We start from the raw sequence: 21,677 nt of genomic DNA, 5'->3' as shown, positions 1-21,677 counted from the left end.
ACCCTGATGTGATGAATCCATTTTATTGCGTTGCAGCATCTGCATGCATCCATTCCAATTACCTCCCATCTGCTTGTGATGAACTCCCGTGTGAGGGCAACCAGCGCAGCCCAAGGGGAAATTAACTGTCTTGTCAGGAACACTTATCGCAACATCTGTACACATGGGTATCAGCATTGTATAGATACAAGTCAGGTATACACAGGTACATTTGCTTTCAACAGAAGTGTATTTTGTATACACTGTTTTATTGACATTTCCAAAGACATGTAGACCTTTTAGGTACATAAGTTTTTAGTTTGTATGTTTTTAGGTGTGTAGATGCTTAAGTGATTAAAGAGAAAGTCTTTTTGTCTTTTTTTTAGAAATCCCCATAATGTCACACACACTTTAAGACAATTTACTAAAAAGGGACTTGAAAAAAAGGAAGTTTTCCACCCTCTATTACTCTTCTCATTAGAGTGAATTTAGAGTAATTGTCTTAGGGCTTGTTTAGTATGCATCACAGTGTGTGCCACAGATTACCTCAAACCATGACTTTTTCTTTAGTCTCGTGGCAATTAACTGGGTCCATTCATTGAGTAGAAGAATAAACACAATGGTTACAGACTCTGCTTTCCCACTGAAGCCAAGCAAACAATGCAAAAGGAGAACAACATTGTCAATTAAATATTCTGCATTAAATTCACACTAAAGACCAGCAAAGATTTTTAGTCGGGTTACATGTCTGTCACTGCGCTTAGATGTATTTACTGTCCACTTTTAGGGCATATATACCAAATAAAGAAACTTGTTAGAAACAGAAATACATTTTCACAAGATATTGCTTAGGAAAGAATATATATATATATATATATATATATATATATATATATATATATATATAACATCCTGAACTCACAAGTACCTTTTAAAAAGTTCACCTGGGCTTTTTTCTATGCGTACTAAGCCTATACTATGACGGCAGTCTAGATTGGCCATGAAATAAATCTGTCTGTATTTAATTTTTATTGTGTATAGATGGGTGTCCTGATGGGCCAACGTAGCCTCCATTATAATGGATGATATTTTTGATTTCTGTGGGATCGTTGTTTTTGGCAAGTGGTTATCTGTTCTGAAAGATTCATGGTACTTACTTCTTAATGATATATCTAAATGTCGCTTTATTGGCATATCTTCCAAGTAGTAACTCACTGTTCTTGTTTAAAGTAGGAAAAAAGGTATTCTATTTGTGGTTATGGAGTGACATAGTCAATAGCTGGCTTCTGGCCTCAAGTTCTTATGCCAATCAAACTAAGTAACTACTGGCTAAAAGTCTCACTTCTCACTATCTTTTATCAGTGAAAATGACTCACAGTAAGAATAATTCTTACAACTGATACTATTTCTTCTGATCTATGAGATTTACTCATAGCTCATTGGTTAATGTTTGAAATGCATCTACAAACCAACTGCTCATTAACAAACTTGGATCCGAAGTGGAAGAACAGGTTAAAACATCTCCATTTTGCTTAGTTACAAGAAATAAAAAAACAAACAAAATGTAACCTAACAAAATGTTTAATATACATACAGTCCTTTTAATTCAATTATAATCAATTTAAGAGATGCAGCATATTTCAAGACACTGTCATAACATTGTTGAGTTTCATAATATTTAAAGAAGAATTACTGTGCAATCATTATTTTCTCTGTTTTATTCTCTTTCCCTCTTCATCAGTTCTTGTCTTGCTCATCCTAACACTGAAACGCCACAGGAAGAGCCAGAGGATGGCAGAAGATGAGGAGGACATGAGGGATAATGTCATCAAGTACAATGATGAGGGTGGCGGGGAGCAGGATACTGAGGCATATGACATGAGTGCTTTGAGGAACCTCTATGACTTCCCAGAGGCCAAGACTTGCGATTCTGGCCCGGACATCCGTTCGCTGCCACAATGGATTCAAGCAAACAGGGTGAGTCTTGGTGCAGATGGAGCAGCAGCAGCAGCAGCAACAGACTTCTCTCTGTTCAAAGGCTACATACGAAAAAAAGTGGAACAGGCTGACGCTGATCTGACGGTGCCGCCGTATGACTCTTTCCAGACATACGCCTTTGAAGGCACCAGCTCACCTGCGCTTTCACTCAGCTCTATCCACACACTGTCCAACACCTCAGAGCAGGATTTCTCTTACCTCCATGACTGGGGACCACGCTTCAGGCAACTTGCAGGCTACTACGCTCCGGGAAACCGTGAGGAGGAAGGGTCCTAGCACAGCTTCTTATCTGTAGAGAGACAGTCAAACTCTCTCTTTTACTCCTCCTTTTTCTAACTGCTCACCCTCTGGCACACTACTGTCACCATCAGGGGTGGTACTCAATCAAGATAGAGTACCACCCCTTTATATTAATTTGAAACTTTCTACATGCAGGCTTTAAACCCATTTGAATAAAATTTGTTTTCTGTCACTTTTAAAGTTAAAGAGTTTTAAAGTATTACTTTAATATGTGGACGAAGAAGAGTAAAATATTTAGTGTGAAGTTGTTTTACTAAAATGAAAACCTTGATGGTAACCTATGACAGTAAGAGGATCTGCATTCCTAATATAGGGTTCAGCAAACAAAGAAAATTCCACCTATTTAAAGGAAGGAAATTTATTTATTTATTTATTTGTTTATATATTTATTTATTCCCTGATGACAATGGTAACAGCAACAAACTTGTATTAAGTGCTAAAGAAGAAATGGGGGAGAAAGACATTACACTGGAGGAGACTACAGAAATGAAGGACTGCTTTACCAAAACACTGGTGCAGAGAAAAAGAAATGTGGGCCATATAAAAAGTTACACTGCTAAAAAAAATTGTATTTATTTTATATGATAGGTTTTGTAAAATCAAAGGGAATACAAATATATAATACACTGCTATAAAGGGACAGAATTGCAGCATCATGAGCTGCCAGTTAAGTCAGAACACATAAGACTGATATACATTTGCTGTATTTAAGTGATTTATAAAAAGGGAATTCTGACAGTGAGAAACTGAGGACAACTGTGTGTTAACAATGTCTTTTCCTATCCTTTCCACAGCCATTTGTAAGGCAATAAGGCACAAACCGCAACAGTGATTTAAAATGAAAAAGAAAATAAAGAAAAAGACTGTTTTATGGAGTTGGCTGATGGCCAGCTTTGTGCCACGGGGAGCCAGTATATTCCAGATTTTGTGTGAATGTGTACAATATGTTGAATTCATTTTGTATTTTAAGATGTTTGCTCTTGTTTTGAATATTTTGTTTACTTTTGGAATATTTGTTCTTGCATAACAAATGTGTTTAAATAGTAAGGGCAGGTTTATGGGGCAACACATAATGAATTGGTAACATTGACCTGATATCCCACCCTATTCCATGTTGACCTTAACTTGCAAATGTATGGAAAATTATAAAAAAAATAAAATAAAAAAGACCAATAAATATTTAACTTTTTTGGTAAATCTCCATGAGTGTGATAGTCTAACTTACTCATTATATTTGTTCTGTCAATGAGATCACTGTGATAAAGTGAAGAATGCCCCCGTGTTAGTAATTGTTGTGTGTCAATTCTTTGCTGAAGACATCTACTGAATTATGAATAATTGCAGAGATAGTTTTTGTTTTCACCAGGGATAGATTCAGAGAATAGTTGTAGGTGGAAACAAACACACCATATGACAGGACTCAGCCAAACAAAGATTCGTCTCTCAGTTTATCTCCCTACTGGCTGTTTTCTGCCAAACCACTGTAATTGTCATAGTCACCAGAGAATGCTGAGGCATTCAAAGATGCTTTCATCTGCACAGTAAGACACTGAATTCACATTCTATGACTCTCCTGCCAGTGAAATTTGTTTTGAACATAAATTTTCTAGGATTGCAACACAAAACATTTTTAGCTAAATGGCAATAACTGCAACTTTTATTGCTGTTATAATCTGTTTTGTTCTCTTATCAGCACAGAAGTGATAGCAGAGTTAGCAGCACTACTGTACTTAATGGTGTTGCAATTGCTGTGTGGTAACAGATCTTCAATATTTTCATTATTTGTTTGAATAATCCCCTGAAACTATTAGAATCAATCGACAGTGCATATATATCACACTGAAAAGTGGAAAGTTATTAAGTTAAAAAGAAACTCAAATTGATTTTACCATTTCAAATACATTTTACATCTCTGTCTTTATTAGTATGAAGCATAATCTTTCTTTTATGCTGTATTGATCTATATAGCATCAGTATACAGTTTTTTTTTTCCTTTTTCTTTTTGTATTTTTAGGAACAAGAGATCTGTTCATTTATTATTAATCACACCTCTTTGCCTAACAGCATTTGCTTTCTGACAAACAAAAGTTGTATTTTCATCGGGCTAAATATAAATATATACATGTAGGGCAGCACAAACTTGACAGTTGCTGCCCTAAAAGTAGGACTGGGCTAAAATGCTCTATGTGCCTTTAATAAAATTATGTACGACACAGTGTTGCCTAAATGATAGCAGGTCATGTAACTAAAATTTTAAAGTCATATATTGTATTGTAGAGAACAAGTAAGCCCTTGATTTTGCCTGTGTTCTTTAGTATTGCCATAGCAAATGAGCCTTTCGTTCATCTTCAATCACTGTCAAAGAACATGTCACTCATTAGTGATGACCTGGACATGTGAACATATGAATGTGTTGCCATCAGTCAGAACATCCCCCCCCCCACTCCAAGGGCAATAAGAAGCCAGCCATTAGTTATGCAGATGGACCTTTGGTGATTGACAGATCTCTGAGGGATAGCGGTGAGCATTTCAAATATCCTCTTCCTTTCCTTTTGTACTTGGCTTGGTAATGACAATTGATTAAACAATGGGGGAGGGGAGATGAAGGGTTTGCAAGAGTTGGGAGGGGGCCATATAAATGTGAACAGTGCAAAATATCAATCATATGTAGCCTAACAGCTTTTAGCTATTTTAATTTCCAGGCACTCTAAAAACAAAGGTTTCACCTTCAACATGGTAAAATCAAATCCATTTTGCTAAAGTATGCTGCATAAACAGACCTAGCTTACATTGCAAATCAAATGCAGCTCTCTGACAAGCTGAAAAAAAAAATAACATGAGGTGACTATTTTACTAAGATGGCTATTGACTCTTTACAAAAACAGCACTCAGGTAGAAAATTGCAGAGTGTGTTTTTTAGTCATGAAAATGACTAGTTTCCAATGTTCAGACAGGCGTTTCATTCAAAGCCTGGATTATGACCATGACTTTTTGTTATTATTATTGTTGTCGTTGTGTCAAGATATTACCAGGGTCTGCAAAATAGTGTTCATATTTGTTTTTTGGAACTCAAATAAAAGTGAACAGGCATTTAAGAAAAGACAAAAAAAGTTACAATAAAAAACTACAAATATAATGGAATAAAAAATAAATAAAAGGACAAAGCCATCAAGTGACAACCCACATTGCAGCAGACCAGGAGCATTTTCTACAGCATGAAGTAAACTACACTCTGGGCAAGTTCATGATTTGCAACTCGGTTCATGCATACAGACTGACTTATAAGAAATTACATTATATTAATATCTAGGTGTAATATAATATGCTTACAGGCTCTAATGTATGGTCAACAAAGGCTGAGCTATGTACAAGACAGCTGCTAATTCCGTAACAGAGATGTGTCAAGCAAGCCATTTAGCAGGTCTTATGCAACTTCGAAGAAGTTTAACATTCACTAAACATGACTAGATGTGTCTGAAAGAAAAAAGATCACAAAATATCATATGACCTCTTCTATAAATCCTACTTTGTTACACTACTTGTGGGCTGGAGGTAAAGAACTATAACACCTGAAAGACTCCCAACTGTAGATAACATGCAAACTCCACTGACCAAAGCACCGGGGAATTCAACAAACACCTTCCCACCTTGAGGCAACATGGCCAATGCCATTAACAAATAAAAGCACATCTTAAGGCGTTAATATGATATTGATTTTGCTATTCTTTTTAGGTCCTCGGTTAGATTGTTTTGAATCACAAAGGTCCTGTTGGAAAAACTACAATTACTCCTTCTGTTGTTATTAAAGTTCCAGTCTGCCAGAAAAGCTTTAGGATCAAAGGTTGTGCTCTGGCCCACTAAGGAATAAAACATGTGCTTTGTAGCCAGAAGCCAAACCAAATCAGGTGTTTAATGATTGGTGAAATTAATAGTAAAGTGATGATTTTGGTTTTAATGATTTATTTACTGAATGGTATATAATTCAAAACAGAGTTAAATAAATAAACACATAACTTAAACATGGATTTAAAAAAAAACATATTTCAAGATTTCCAACTAGTATGTGCAAACCGCTTATCTTACCAGGAACAGTTTAAGACATATTTAAATTTATTTATTTATTGGTTCTGGTTTGTTGATTACTGTCTTTTAGAAAAATCTATGTTTTTTGTAGCTTCATTATTTTTATGCATTATGACATTGTACTTAATTCCTCAATGCACATGGCAACTGTCACATATTTTGCCATGGATGATAGAAACCTACTGATTTTTTTTTTCCCAGTTTAGAAATTATTTATTGAACAACGAAAACAATTAGCTAATGCAGCCATAGGCAATAGGAGGTGGGGGACATAAGTTGCAAGAGTGTAATAGCCAATGATTTAGTGATGTGTTGACCACAAAAGAGGATGAATAAATTAATGCTGCTTCAGATGTAAAGCAAGCTATTTTGTTAGAATATAATGAAGTTCTGAACGATTGGATAAAAAGGAACGTGTGACTTTAAGTTACTCAGTGTTTGTTGCTCAGCACAATGTAGGGAACAAACTGGAACACAGAACTCTGAATTACATTCTTGTTTGCTCTTTAGTGCTGTTGTCCAAAATCGTCCATATTTTTTGGCACTAACAACATTCTCTTTTTTTATCAGAACCTATTATGATGTGTAAATGTTTTACGTGTTTGAAAACACTTAGCTGTTGGTAAGTTTTTGGCTTAGAATATCAATGTTTTGCACAAACAAATGTTTCTTCACACATGTAGTTTGGAGAGACTGAGAGTATTCTATAAACTTCATCCGCTGTTTCTAATCTAAGCACTGGATTTAAAATGAATATCCTGATACAGGATCCAGCAGTGATTTCTTTATAACTCTTTATACAATGGTAATGGATGGAAAAAAATCTAATGGTGTCTCTGCATTACTTGAGTCACTTTATGCAATAAAGGACATCTTATGGATACTTCAGCACAGCATGAAGAACACAAGTGTTATACAGTGCACTGTTATGCAACATCTGTGTGTGTAGTAAAGTGCATATATTCATAGAGTTATTTCATTTATTTCAATGAAATCATGTGGGACTGGGATAAAAAAAATGAAGAAAAAAAGGTCACTTAGTTTTATTTTTACAAGGGGCCGAAGTAACTGTCCTTCCTTGCTATCTATAAAACTGGGACATATTGTTTCTACAGAAGTCCTGGAATGACAAACTAAATTCAACCTTTTCATGTTTTTGTGGCAAATGTAAATTATTCTTTGGATTCATCAGTGAAACTTTGTAAGAAGGAATAAACCATTTTATTGTTCTTTTAACTTCTTACCAAACCTCTTTTCAGCTACTTCTGAAAAATATCCCTTTCTGCCAAAAAAGATTTAGAAAACTAATTTGCTTTTAACAAGAAACATTTTAGAGGGAGCAAAGCATCAACCAGACTTAAAAACTGATATACACCTTATTAAAATGAATAAATGGCTCGTCTGTTTTGAGAGCCTAATGACCTGTTTATTGAAATCAGGTGTATTGAAGCAGAAGTTCTTAAGAAACAAAGTTTGTCATGTAGACGACAGTTTCCTAATCAACAGACCATGCACCAAAATAACACCACTAGGTATATTGTATGGAGTTCCTTTTATCCATTTGAAAGGGCTTTCCTAGTTAATCTTTGTCTATTTCCAACCTTGTTGTATGAAGATTCATTAAGTTCTGTTCCAGGTGTAATGAAAGTTCTCGTCTTTGAAGGCACAGGCTTGTTCTGCAGAAAGGGTAATTTTTCTAGTATATTGATTGTAATTGTCTATTAAAAACTGTTTAAATGCTATTAAAAGTTCAATGGTGACTTTTTTTTGCAGGTTTTTGCAGGATGGGGGAAAAAAAACTCAGTTGTGATTTCTTTTTATTATTTCAATGTCTCTAAGGTGTCAAAAAGAGACAAGTAATTATTTAAATTTGTCCAATTTGAAATCAGAAATAATGCTCTTTGTTTTGGTCAGATAATGGTTTAGTACCAGTATGTACAGGTCTGGATTTATTCCCATTTTTTCCAACAAAAGCACTGCTTATAATGAGCAGTAGGTGTGAAGACTTCTCAAGCCACAGCAAATAAGTCATCAGTTCATACCTACTCAGGTGCAGCCAATCAACACAGTTAAGCTTGTGCTCTGCAAAGCCCATGAGGATACAAATGAGCACAACATTTTTTTTACACTTTATTGATTGACTTTGCACTGTGTCAATTTCACTTACATTTTTTTTATTATTGTGTTGAGTGATGTTTGTTTTATTTCTTCCATAGTAACACCAGAAATCTCTTGTTCAGTACAACCCAAATGCCAAGAAAATAGCCATGATACATTTTTTTAGAAAACCACAATTACTAACAGCCTCGCCATTCCTTGCAGTTTGATGACACATCCAGTACCCTTTGTATTAGTCATGCACAACTGTCAGTGTTATCAAGCATCAAAACTTATGAGGAGGCAGAGTTGTCAGCTAGCGCTGAAACATCCACCTTTAACTGAAGGACCTAAGTTTGAGTCATGCAAAAATCAAACAAAAAACCAAAACAAACAGTTTGTGTACTTGTGTTGTTTTACTTCAGGAACTACAGTTCAATCCTATTTCACACATCACCTCTCAAATCAGGTCTAAAATGCCTTTGAATCAACATCTGCAACCTTCATAGAGCCATATAGGTATGCATACTGTATGTGTGGTTGGCAGCTCATGCAGTAACTATTTTGCCACTTTGCTGATGTCATAATGTCAGCTTATTTGACTTGATGCTGATTCAACTCTGACTGGTGTACATTACAAAAGGGTGAACAGAGCTGGCTGTAAAAGGACAATATCTTTAAGCCATTAAGGTGCAGCAGATATATGAAAAGGCTTTAGAAGTCAATTATGTGACAGTGTTTACTGTGTTCAGAAAAGACAGGATAAAAAGTAAATAAAAAATAAAAGAAAATAATACAAATTTGGTTTAGAAAGGTAATGGCATAGGAACTGAAACAGGAGTATAGTTGGAGAGAAAAGAAAATGATGTTAAAAACTGCACAACCAACAACTTCTTCAAATTGTCACTATTTGTCACATGGAAGTAGAAACAAGGCTTTGCTGGCTCTAAAACATTTTTTTTTTTTTTTTTTTACAAAATATTATTTATTTTTTATGTAAATTGGCTGCATACTCTATGGAGACTGAACAAAAACAAATGGCTTGTTCAGAAAAAAAAAAACAAAAACTAAACAATAAAAAAAATTAATAAATAAATAACCAGTTAATATCTCCCATAAAACTGAAATCTCACCTTTTTACAGTTTTGGTGAGCCAGCAAAACATTGTAACTACCAAGTTTACACAACTGAAAGTTTATTTAGTGTTATGTCTTTGTACATGCCATTGAGACCCCATATCTATGGCTTTGCAATCTCTAAAGTTCCGTCAAAACTGTTGAATGATCCCTCCTCCTAAGAATATCATTACATTTATGTTGACATTCACCTAAAACTAGGGAAAAAGGTGTCACTTTACATGACTTCCTTTGAACCAATAACTAATGTGAAATTAATTTGGTACAGTGAAAATTTTACTTTTTATGCCATGATATGCCTCAGTACAAAAAGCTATCCGTTTGCCCAACAGGTCCCGTGCAGGATGGTGCTACAAATTGTCATACCAAAACTACCACATAAGGTGCATTTTATTAATATTTAATCCAGCCATATAATGGCAGGTTTGCAAAGGCATATCAAACCAGACATACTGAAAAAGGCCTATTCTACAGCTGTCAGGAGTAGCCTTTTAAAGATGAGTGACATTCTCAGATGAAGATCTGTTAATGACTTACTGTGAAGTGCATCAAGGAGTACCTTTTTTGTTGATTTGTTTATTTATGTTTTTCTCTTCAAGACAGGAAAATTGTATTGCATGCTTCTTGTCATACTTTTTTTTAGCTTCTGTGTACTGCAGTGAATATAAAAAGTCTTTTCACCCCTTTTACAATGTCAGGTTTTTGAAATGTAGAAAAATTTAACTAAGATAAATCCATTCAAAACTTTTTGTGACACATACCCTGTACATTTCAAATGGAAAAATAAATAAATGGCATTGGGAATAAAAAATAAAAGAAGCAAGAAGCTGCTTACATAAGTGTGCAGACTATGAAACTAAGGCTTTGTTGAAGCACCTTTTGATTTATTTAAAGCCCTCAGCCTTTGTGGAGTCTAGTAACCGGCCACAAAATCAACTGGTAATATTTGCCCACATCTTTGCTAAAGTGCTCAAAATCTCCCAGGTTTTGAGTGTCGTGCCTAGTCATCTTAAAGTAACCCCACCGATTTTCTATTAAATTTAAGTCTAGTCTCTGAACAGGACATTTGAAAAAATATATTTATGTTTTAGTGAAGCACCTTTTATGTACACTTGGGGTCATTGTAACTAAAAAGAAATCATCTTCATCTCCAGTTTTCCAGTAGATACCTGAAGATTTGGGACCAAATGAAACAGGTATTTGATACTGTCCATAGTCCCATTCACCTTCACTAAACTACACCAAATGATGCTGCCACCAAGTCCCACTGTGCCTATGGCATTTTTCTGGTGATCCAACATTCTTGTTCCTGCATCAACCAGACTATACCTTTTGAAATTGCAGTCAAAAAGTTCAACTGTAAGTTCATCAAACCATAACACATTTCCCTACATAGTTTTAGGAGACTTGATTTACAATGTGTACAAACATAAGAAAATTATGTCCTACCCCATAGACCAGCCATTTGAAGAACACAGAAGATTGTCCCATGTAGTACAGAACCAGTATTTGTCAGAATTTCCTGCAGCTCTTTCAGTGTTGCAGTAGGTCTCTTAAAAGCCTCAATGAACAGTTTTCATCTTTTTTCTATTTTTCTTTCCATCAATTTCAAGGGTATGTCCAGTTCTTAGTAATGACGCTGGTGTTACAAATTTTCTGCTCTTCTTGATGAATGTCCTCATTGAATGACAGTAGTTTCCAAAGCTGGGATTGGGTTGCAAAACACCAAATGGGGAATCTTAAGAAAATATACAGAAATCACATTAGGTTCAAACAAACAAACAAAAATGATCATCAACAGAATATTTATCCTTATCTGTTACAAAAAGTTAAAAACAGTAGTCATAAATGAAAAAACAACAACAACAACAAACATAATAGTTGAATATATTTTTTGCTACATTTTGTGTTATCAATGTTTGTTTACCTAAAACAGTAAAAGACAGGGTCACGAGTCTCTTTAACTTTTATTTTGCAAGTTTGGGAACGACTGAAATATTTAATGCAGGGGAATTTTTGTAACTTTCCTTTGACTGTTTCTTTTTAACATTGAGATCCTTTTGATGCTTTACCACCTCTCTATGAACCATAGCTTTTGCTGTAGGATGCAATTAATGTCAGAAAAGTCATGCTAGGACAGATGAACTTGATTTCATGTTGATCAGACTCATTTTAATTCAAAGAAGGTGAACTTCCAAGAACAAAGGCAGTTATCAAATAAAAAGGTGCTTTAACAAATATTAGTGTGTGGACACTCATGCTAATGTTTTTTTCCCCACAACTCATTTTTCAGTTAGGTTGTACAGGATATATGTCGGAGTAAAGGTGTAAAAGATTTTGAAATGATTTATCATGTTTTTTGTTTTTTTTTACATCATCAGGCCATTATTTTTCTCCCCATTGAATAACTTGTCCACAGAAAAGACAGAAAAGTAAATGAACACAAGCTTGATAAAGTAACACACAAAGGTTTTGTTTATCTAAAGTGTATTTGATACCTGTGGTAGCAGATGATTTGTTCTATACATAGATGTTGTTCCATTTTAGATTTTTACAAGTGAGTACTGCTTTTTTATTTATTTATTTTTTATTATTATTTTTGACTATTCAAATGTTTACAGAAGCCCTACACAGGAGACCAGGGAAACAATGACTCAATCATTTGAAGTGGCAAATTATATACAGTAATAAATAATCCCAGACAGGCTTCAATAAATGGAAATTTGACAATGAATGAAAGAATTGTACTGCTATTTTGATAAGTCCAACAATACTTTATTTTCACATTTGTCCTAAAAGTGGCTTGAAAAAATTATAATAAAATAAAATAAATATTTGGCATGACACGTACAAATAAAACGAAACTAACAAATAAAAATATTTAGTTTTGTCTACTGCATGAAAAACTTTCTCATGATTCTGTAAATAAAAATGGCATCAGTGCTGTTAGTATTCAGTTATTCATGAGCACACAATGTTATAAGATCACCCCAATAAAATTCTATGGTCTCTGAAGAGGCTCCTTCAACAATGATTATAAGAGGCTTCCTATCTGATCTTGCATTAATAAGATACTGCCTGATCCAGGTACGGTCATCCCTGTGGCCAAATAACAGACTCATCATTTCACGAGAAGGATAATATATTAATTAAAAATAAGACATGATGAACTGCATTTAAGATGTGGTGTTCCTGCTGAAAGCTTAAACAGCTTTAGACTAAAACACACAGGCATCCATTCATACACTGATTTTCATATTTCTTAGTAACTATGGTTATTTTTTGTCTGTTCTACACAGACACCAATAAATGCACCATAGATCATTTAGATAGTGTTTTGCCAAAATGCACTCAAAGATGCAGACTGAAAAAGTCTGAGAAAAAAACTAGTGCCTTTGTAAATGAAAGATGGTTGCTCTTCCTCTTGAACCACAGCCACTTCTTAAGGAATAGAACACAGAAGGACATAACAAAGTTACTGTGGCACCTCTTAAAACCTAAACATTGCTTTATTCCTAGGTTGACTTTGAATGTTCTCCATTTTATTGAACCTAGTAAAAAAAAAAGAAAAAAAAAACACTTTACAGAGCTGCGTATTAAAAGAACATGCTTAAAACTGAGATAAAAGTTCACAAGAGTATTGCCTACTCAGCAAAGTGCAGCTTCTACAACCATGAGACCTTTGAAAGTCATACAGTAAATATTACTTTTTAAAATCTCATACTGAAACTATGTAATTGTACATTCAATTTGCAACAAGTTTCATTTTTGTACAACAGCTGTAAAAGGTTATAGTGTAAGTGATTGTGTTTAAAAGTTTATTTAATGAAATGAATGTTAGATGAAAATAAGTGGTGCTTTATAAATGTGTATATTTATATATAGATAGATAATTTTCACACATACTCTTTGAGTGTGTGTCTTATATGTGCTTCTTATTATTTGCACTGCATTCTATACATGGAGTGCTTTTTCTCCATAATTACACATCAGGTATCATGTGCAGCTTGGGGTCTTCCCAAAACATACTGCCACATGGATATGCAGGACAAGCATTCAAAATGCTGAGCCAAAGCCGTCCAAAAAAGCCTATTACTTTTACATATTTGGTTTAACAAACATCATCCACAAGCATTTGCACATTGTCACAAATGTCCTGTTGCTTCACATCATTTTAGCGTTTCAACTCAGTCTTTGAATCACAGTGTTATTTCCTAGAAATTGTGGAAGTAACAAGGCAAGTGACAAAGGTGAAGTAGCTGTCATTCATTCCTGTAACAATGAACTTCTTTTTTAAGTGATAACACCAATTGCTCTGTGAAAAAGGAGCTGCTTAATATAATGTCCTGTGCTCGTGGTGGAGAAACAGAATGTCACATTGAACAGTGCCGCTGAATCAGGTACTGATCTGAGCCTGCTTACAAGAATCTGTCAGAACACTCCAACATAAGCCAACAGATGTTTTGATGATTTCTACATGAAAAAGAAAATGTTTCTGCTTTTTGATTCAGTTGTTGGTCAGTAAACAATGTCATGTGTTGTTGTTTATATGAATTTGCCTTTACCTATTTTAAATACCTGGTGAGAACTGGATGATTTTTTTATATGCCCAAGTGCCTGTAATCATAAATTAAGAGGGCAAAGTTTCTTTCCACCATGACTATTTATATTTATTGTGTAGGGAAATTGTGACTTCGACTTGCTATTAAGCACAACATGAATGTATTTGTAGTTTTCACAGGCACTGGAAAAATATTCAAATTCCAAATAAATAAATATATAAACATCTGAGGTTCATAACAAGATCTGCTGTGATACAGCTGTATATACCACTGCCATCCAAGGGTACTTTCTAAATCTATGTAGCGCTAAATCTATGCATTAAATGTGAGATGAAATGCATCCATGGTTTCAAGATAAAAATGACAACATGTCACTGGATTCAGCCAAAACCATTTAATTGAACAGTAATTTATGTAATACAAAATAAAGTGACTCAATATTTGTCGTTCTATTTAAGAAGACAGGTAAGAATATACATAATACAAGTGATAATCTCTAAAATCATCAACTTCAACAAAACCTTTACAACTTATTACTGTGCTAATTGAAAATTAATTTAAGTCATATTTCCCCGTCTCTGTTTATTGTTAATGTTTGGTTAATGTAAAAACTCAGAGCTATTACAATCCAAAGTATTCCAACACTTCAGAATGGTTAACTGCATGGAGATATAAAAACTAACCGAACAGTTAGATGAGCTTCTTTGTTGAGAATTGCCAAGCATTACCATAATAAGAGAATTGTAATTAGTAATAACACCTAGAAAGTGGAAGCTGCCACAAGGGTTACCAACATACTAATTCCCTTTCAAAAAAAAAAATGTGATTAGACAATTTGTGGTTCTGTGAGGGATGTGTGGCTTTGAATGAGCCTTTACAGCTTTGTCAAATGAAATAATGTGCACCGCCTATCTGGGTATTTTTGTACGTGCTGGAATTATGGGTTTATTGAAGCTGTATAATTGCATTTTATTGTTTCTTTCTTTCAACTCTCCCTTTCTCTTGTGGCTCATACCCCGTTCGCCCTCAGCGGAAAGTCCTTTTTTTATTTCTATTTTACTTCTGTCGAGCAAATTTGATCTCCTTTCATTATGCAAATCAATTTAATTCCAACTAAACCTGGAGAGAGCGATTGGGGGAGACTTGAAGATGAATTAGAAAAAGATCAAATGGAAAGACAAAAAAGAATGAAGCTTTAGTTTTTCCCTTGATCTAATTTTAACAGATTAAACCTTCTATTATTATTATTTTTATTTTTTCAGTTTGGCCTTTTCATCCATCAAGAATTCCTAGTTGATTTAGATCGACAACTGATTTGTCCTTAAACAATTGCACCCAATTTGAAGTGCGGGAAGGTGAGAGATAGATGGAGGTTTGGGACAAACTGTGTCAGTGATTACCTTCAGAGTCTTGTACAGTAAGTCAACAATATAAATCTCAGCAGGGATGGTGATGCAGCATCAGCCAGCTCTAAAAGCCAATTACTTTCTCAATGACCTGACTTATGTATTATTTACAGCCATGCAGTGTGCTCTACTTATCCTAAGTCTATGTTGCAGAAGTAATTAAATTACTACCTTTTTACCCTTTTCAGTTATTACCATTTTACTTTTTAGGTTTCGCCCTGCATCAAAAGAGGCGGACGCTTTTTTGCAGCTTTTTTATTAGTAACTATATATTTTACTTTTCAAATTTCCATTTTGGGTATGCTTCTTTTTAGTTTAATTTCTCATTTAAAATGTAGAAGATAAATCTTCGTATTTTTCTCTTTTTTTTAGCTTTGATGCATTTTTAATGAAGATCACTAATACTCACATAGTTTGACATGTTTTTCAACAAAATATCTTATAAATTGTTGCTTTTTATTTTTTTGTTGTTCATGTCTTTATACATATATATGAGTAATCTAAAAAGCCAGAACCTATAGTAGTGAAGTTGAGGCTCCTCTCCAAATGGACCTTTATTCGCTGAATGTGTGCATGCCTTGATGGATGTATGTGTTTTTGAAAGTAGCTGTGTACTTTAGTGTCTGTATGGAACCAAACAGATGCTAGCGTGTGTACAAGCCATCTAGGCTGGTTCAGTCCATGCCGATTCCAAGTAAACTGCTGCTGAAACACATACACCATCAACAGGCACACATACTACAATGAACGCCATTGGCAAGGTTATTACTCAGTCTCTTGAGTCCTTACAATCCCTTTTTGTTCTCTACTTTTTGATCTATGCTCTTTTTGTATGAAAAATAATGAGGACTGCATTGCAAATACTTCAAACAGGTTCAACGTCATTGTCATAAAGTGTGGGAGGATTTGAATTCTATCTGAATAAAATAAATGTTTGACATTAAATAGGAAATTTGTAAGGCATTTAGTGTCTTTTTTCACATATAAAGGCATGGTAAAAAAACAAAAAACATTTTGATCTTACAAAGTGTATTTGTCTAAATAAATACAACTTTAGATGAACAACAACACATGGCAAATTACATTTTATGCAAAGCCAATGAGTAAAAAACAACTATGTCAAAATTCAGTTATATTTTGCAGCACATCCTTTTAAGTAATTGTCTTTAAAAGTGTCTCACTGTTCTCAAGGAATGTTGGCCTATTCTTCTTAACAGTGTTCTTTCAGCTTATTGTTAAGGCTTGCAAGCTTTAAGTTTACTTTGGTATAGAGAAATTTGGCATACTTAGATTTGTATTTGCATCTTCTCTGTCTGGTGCATGGTCCGACCACAGGGTGAAGTTTATAGGCTGTAAACCTTTTGGAAAATTGACAAGTATTTCAGAAGTTCTCTGCTTGTACTTTTTCCCCTCACAGTAGAATGATGGACTACCAAATTGTTTGAAAGTTTATTTTTTATTATTATTTTAATAATTTAGTTATTTCTTCAAAATCATTACTGATATCATACTTTCTAGCATTGTGTTAACTCAAGCCTGATTGCTCCACATTGGCAAACTGCCAAAACTGCTGTTTTCACATAGTTGCTCACTCTTGCTGTTGATTATTTAATAAAGTGCATTTCATTAGCAGCAGCTGGTTGCTACTTACCCTTATAATCCTTGCAAAAAAGAAAATGTGTAAATGCCAGTTGTTTTGCACAGCATTTTCCATTTTAGCCTAAATATATTAACTAATTTATTTATTTATTGAATAAATGAGAATGTACCTTGTTATATGCAATAGGTTATTTTGCAATCAGTTTTAGAAATGTATGAAGACAAAATGTTTGTTTTTAAATTATGTTTCAGTATATAAAACCCTATAATAAATATAAGTGCATCTACTTTTCAATGTTATTTTTTATCCATTTATTTGTTTTTGTATGTTTGTCAAATCCAACAACTCTATGCAGTTTGGTCTTAAAGGTTTTATACTAATTAAGTCCATATTAAAAACTGTCAGCACTGCCACAAATTTTGCAAATGTTTACATCCTCAAAAGATTGTAAAAATCTATAAAATGTCAGTGGTTTGTCACTGAGAATAATATACAAACTGTGTTTATATTAGAGACCTTAGATTCAGCCAAGGCTGCAACCTCTGGTTTCTTGACTTTCCCTTTATAAGCTTTTCTGCTCGAGGTGATAAAAGTGATGGCTTCTGTATATCATCTTTATCAAGATAAATACTTCCTTGATGCTGCTGTTAGCCAGTTTTTCATTTCTCTTATTTAACCAGATAAAAAAGAACAAACAAACACTGAGATCAAGATCACATTTAGAAAGGTGACCTGGGCAAGAGGTCAGTAACACACATCATAAAACAATGATCAAAAATAGGTAACAACATAGCATAAAATTTAAAATTAGATTACACACAAGAATGGTTTTAATTTAATCTCTTAACTGGCTGCTATTGTCTTAAATTTGAGTACAGAGCCTTGTAGATTTCACTCAGGGTTTCAAAATTAAATACCATGATGTCAAACTGGCTGCATGCAGAAAGACAAATAAAATAAATAAATAAAAATCTAGACGAGAAAAAAAACAAAAACACATTTTTTTTTCTGTGTGTTCCAACTTTATTAACTATCTACATGTTATAGTTACAATAATTTTCACTGCTGATGTTAAAACGTTGTTGCCTTTACATAGAGACCAAGGTTTTTCATGAACACCAGACAGTTAAAGAACAGCATCTAAATTTTTGGGGATATGCTGTTTTTCAGGCATTTTAGGCATTTTTTGGGTGTCAAAATGCAGAGGCGTGACATAACAGTGGTTTTAACACTTGCACTTGAAACAACAACGAACAACGCAATGGTTAAAACATAAGTAATAGTTACAAATACAGATAATAGTAAAAAAAAAAATACAAAAGCTTTTAAGTAAACTTGCTGACAGTCAGACAAACAAACCAACCAACCAAACCAACCAACACTAATGAAAACACAACCTCAATGGTAGAGGTAAAGAAAAAACAACAACAAAAAATGTCAAATTAACCCAAGATTGAATGCTAGAGCTGCTTCTATCAGTTCAGGCTAACTTTTGCATAATGCTGATGTCAACAAAATGAGGCAACTCTGGGCCCATTTTCAGACATGCACCTGTCTGTGACTGACCAACAGGTGGACCCAAGGGGATAATTTAGCTTGGTGGAAAACATCTGGTTTAAACTGCTCACTGCTTCTACAGTTAATCTTTGCAGAAGCAGTGGCTCACAACTAATATGCACAAAACATCCCACGTCCAGTACTGAACAAGATTTAAATCAGTTTTGACTCCATTTTTGATGGCAATAAACAAGCAATAATAATATATATATATATATATATATATATATATATATATATATATATATATATATATATGCACAAGCTTTTTTCCCTTAACACTAAGTATAGGAGACTACAAGGGTGATGCATTCATGTGCTGTGATAGTTTTGTATAAAAAATTAAATTAGTTTGACCTTTTTGTTTGCTTGTTATAATTTATTAACTTACATAAACTTATATAAACTGCCATACAAAACTCCAAGGCAAGAGACAAAGAATGGGGACAATATACAAAGCAAACATATAGGGTGAGTTTTAAATTATACACTGTAGGTTAAAGGATTTTTACAATAACTGTGGGCTGAGATGTTCAACACAAACAGGATAGGATTAAGATGAATCAGCACTCAATACAATGCAAGACAATACACCAGCTTTTAAACAATTTCAATTCATTAGTTTTTGGGTCGATGCGAGCCTTTCTAAAATTGTACAATCTATTAACAAGTTAGATAACTAATTTATTGCATTTTCTGTACATTGCAGTTTTTCAGAAAATTCATATTGTAAATCACAAAAAAAAAAATCACGTGTCTAAACAAATAGTCAACTACTGTACCTACTGTCCCACCTCTTTGACATTTTGCTTTGCACACCAGTCCAGCAGTTTTAGTTAGGAGTTATAAAGGAGCTGCCTATGATTTCCAGTCCTTACACTGGGGTCTTAAAGAAGTGTAATTTCTTTTAGAAAGACAGAATAGAAGTCACTTAGGTTAGCAAAGCAATACAACTTGAGTTGTCATTGTTATGTTTCATTATAATGGTTGTTATTTTGGTAGTTAAAAAGCTGTTTGGGAGTTTGCCTTTGTTTGTTGAAGTTCAAGTTGGTAATATTGGCTGTTCTCACTGTCTTTAAAAAAAGTGTAACTTTATTTCTCTAGTTTACACCCAACTAGTATGTTTTTTTTTTCTCTCTCTGCCAAGTAAACTGGTAGAGTGAGAGAGCACACATGCAATACGACTAATTATCAGTGTTTGTGCATCATTAATTTTTATTAAAGCCAATGGCAAGTGTGAAAGCAATAATTCCCCTCATGCACCAATCAAACAAATAAACAATCCATTAGCGTTTTTACATGTCCAAAGAGAGAAAAGTATTTGCTTACTAAAAAAAACAGATAAATTGAATAACTATAATCAATATTTTGGTTTATTGTAATTAAAAGTATGATCTGTGTCTCTGAATTGTTACGTTTGAACACAGAACTGAAGTGTAAATCAGACCCTGACTCAGAAAAAAAAAAAAAAAAAAACTATTCAACTCTGCACAGGCGATCAGTAAAATGCTTGTCATAAAAGAAGGGCTTGTTAAATAGTGAACCTATCTTTAACATAAGCTGCACAGACTGCTATCCAGGATATTTCACAAGTTTTTAATTTTCATATGATTTATAAATACCCTAATTGGGCATGTGTACAGAGTGGGTCGTCATAAATGTATGACATCTGTCTCCCTGTCTGTTACAAAATCTGCGTCTGAGCCTATGATTTTTGACCTGAAGCACTTTGAGCCTTGCAAATACTCCTTGTAATTATGGTCTGTGAAGGCAACTGACCACTTACACAGTGGCAATGAATCATTAGTTTACTACTGTTCTCAAACTGTAGGAGAAGCTGTTGCTTTATAATGCAAATGGATTTTTATGGCGTGCTGATGGATCATCTGCTGCAGAGCAGGAATTTATTGCAATATGCCATCCAAGGTATAACCAAGATTAAATTCTCTGAATTATTGCATTACAAGCCCCAGCATGCGAAATTGTGCCAACTCTATCCTTTACCACAACAGCAGCCGAGACACTTTCGCCGCAACGTCCTGTGTCCCTGCTACTGTATTTGTATCCAGATGAGCCAGTAATTGCCATGATAAGTGTGAATAAGTGCAATTAACAAAGCACGGTAACTGTGTCTCACCTTTGTGTCCCTTCCTCCCTCTGTTATATTTTTCTTTCTGTCAGTTCTGTCCTTAATGATCCCATAATTTTGTTCGACTAATCTGCTGTAGATTAGAATCTGGGACCAGGATGACAGCAAAAATAAATAATGGTCATTAGAGCATCATTAACTAATGCAGTACAAAAAAGCAACTCCCTTGTTTCTTGTCGGTGTAAAGCCTCTGTGGGTCCTTGGCTATTTAGATTTTTTTTTTTTCCTTCAATGAGATTTATAGATGAGTAAAAATAGGGTTGTGAATGTGATGTATCACAACAAGGCTTTTTGGTTTAGATGTTTGTGCCACTGTGCCCGTGTTCCTCCCAGGAGAGTTTCATCCAGCATCTAGCCACCAGCCACTTCTTCTCTTCCTCCCTCCTTTCCTCCCTCTGTGATTTTATAGTTCTGTGGCAAAAAGCTAATTTCAGTCAATTTCTGAAAAGCACTCCGTTACACAGTGAAATGGGTCTCCAAAGAGGTCATAAGGAAGGAACTTTCTTGCTGATGAGATGTTGTTCTGTGTCACAGTACTTTTATGATCTACCAAAGTTTCGTAGAGATTTTTACAAAGATTTTTGTTTTTTTTCAGATTTTTAAAAAACGATTTTATATATCAAACTATGTACTATTGATTATTAACCAAATCATTCAGAATTTTGCTATTTTAAGTTAAGAAACAGTCCAAACCACTTTACTTGTTTGAGCATTTTTTCTTTCAGATTTGAAGCCCTCCTTACTTTTTTTTCTTTTTAAAAAAGTTTTTTTTTTTTTTAAATCATCTTGTCCAACATTCTGTTGTTGCAC

General features: G+C 34.2%; 1 protein-coding gene across 2 annotated transcripts in view; it reads left to right on the top strand.

Moving 5' to 3' along the window:
• Positions 1-3,478, top strand: part of LOC108231675 (cadherin-22) — a 136,768-nt gene extending 133,290 nt beyond the window's left edge. For both annotated transcript variants that reach the window (XM_017408903.3, XM_037975519.1), the window contains one exon: positions 1,721-3,478. In XM_017408903.3, coding sequence (XP_017264392.1) covers positions 1,721-2,253 — 533 coding nt within the window. In that variant the 3' untranslated portion in view covers positions 2,254-3,478. The remainder of the gene's footprint in view (positions 1-1,720) is intronic.
• Positions 3,479-21,677: the final 18,199 nt, after the last annotated feature.

The sequence above is a fragment of the Kryptolebias marmoratus genome, linkage group LG4 (assembly GCF_001649575.2).
Source record: "Kryptolebias marmoratus isolate JLee-2015 linkage group LG4, ASM164957v2, whole genome shotgun sequence".
Classification (NCBI taxonomy): Eukaryota; Metazoa; Chordata; class Actinopteri; order Cyprinodontiformes; family Rivulidae; genus Kryptolebias; species Kryptolebias marmoratus.
This window is presented reverse-complemented; position numbering and strand designations above follow the sequence as displayed.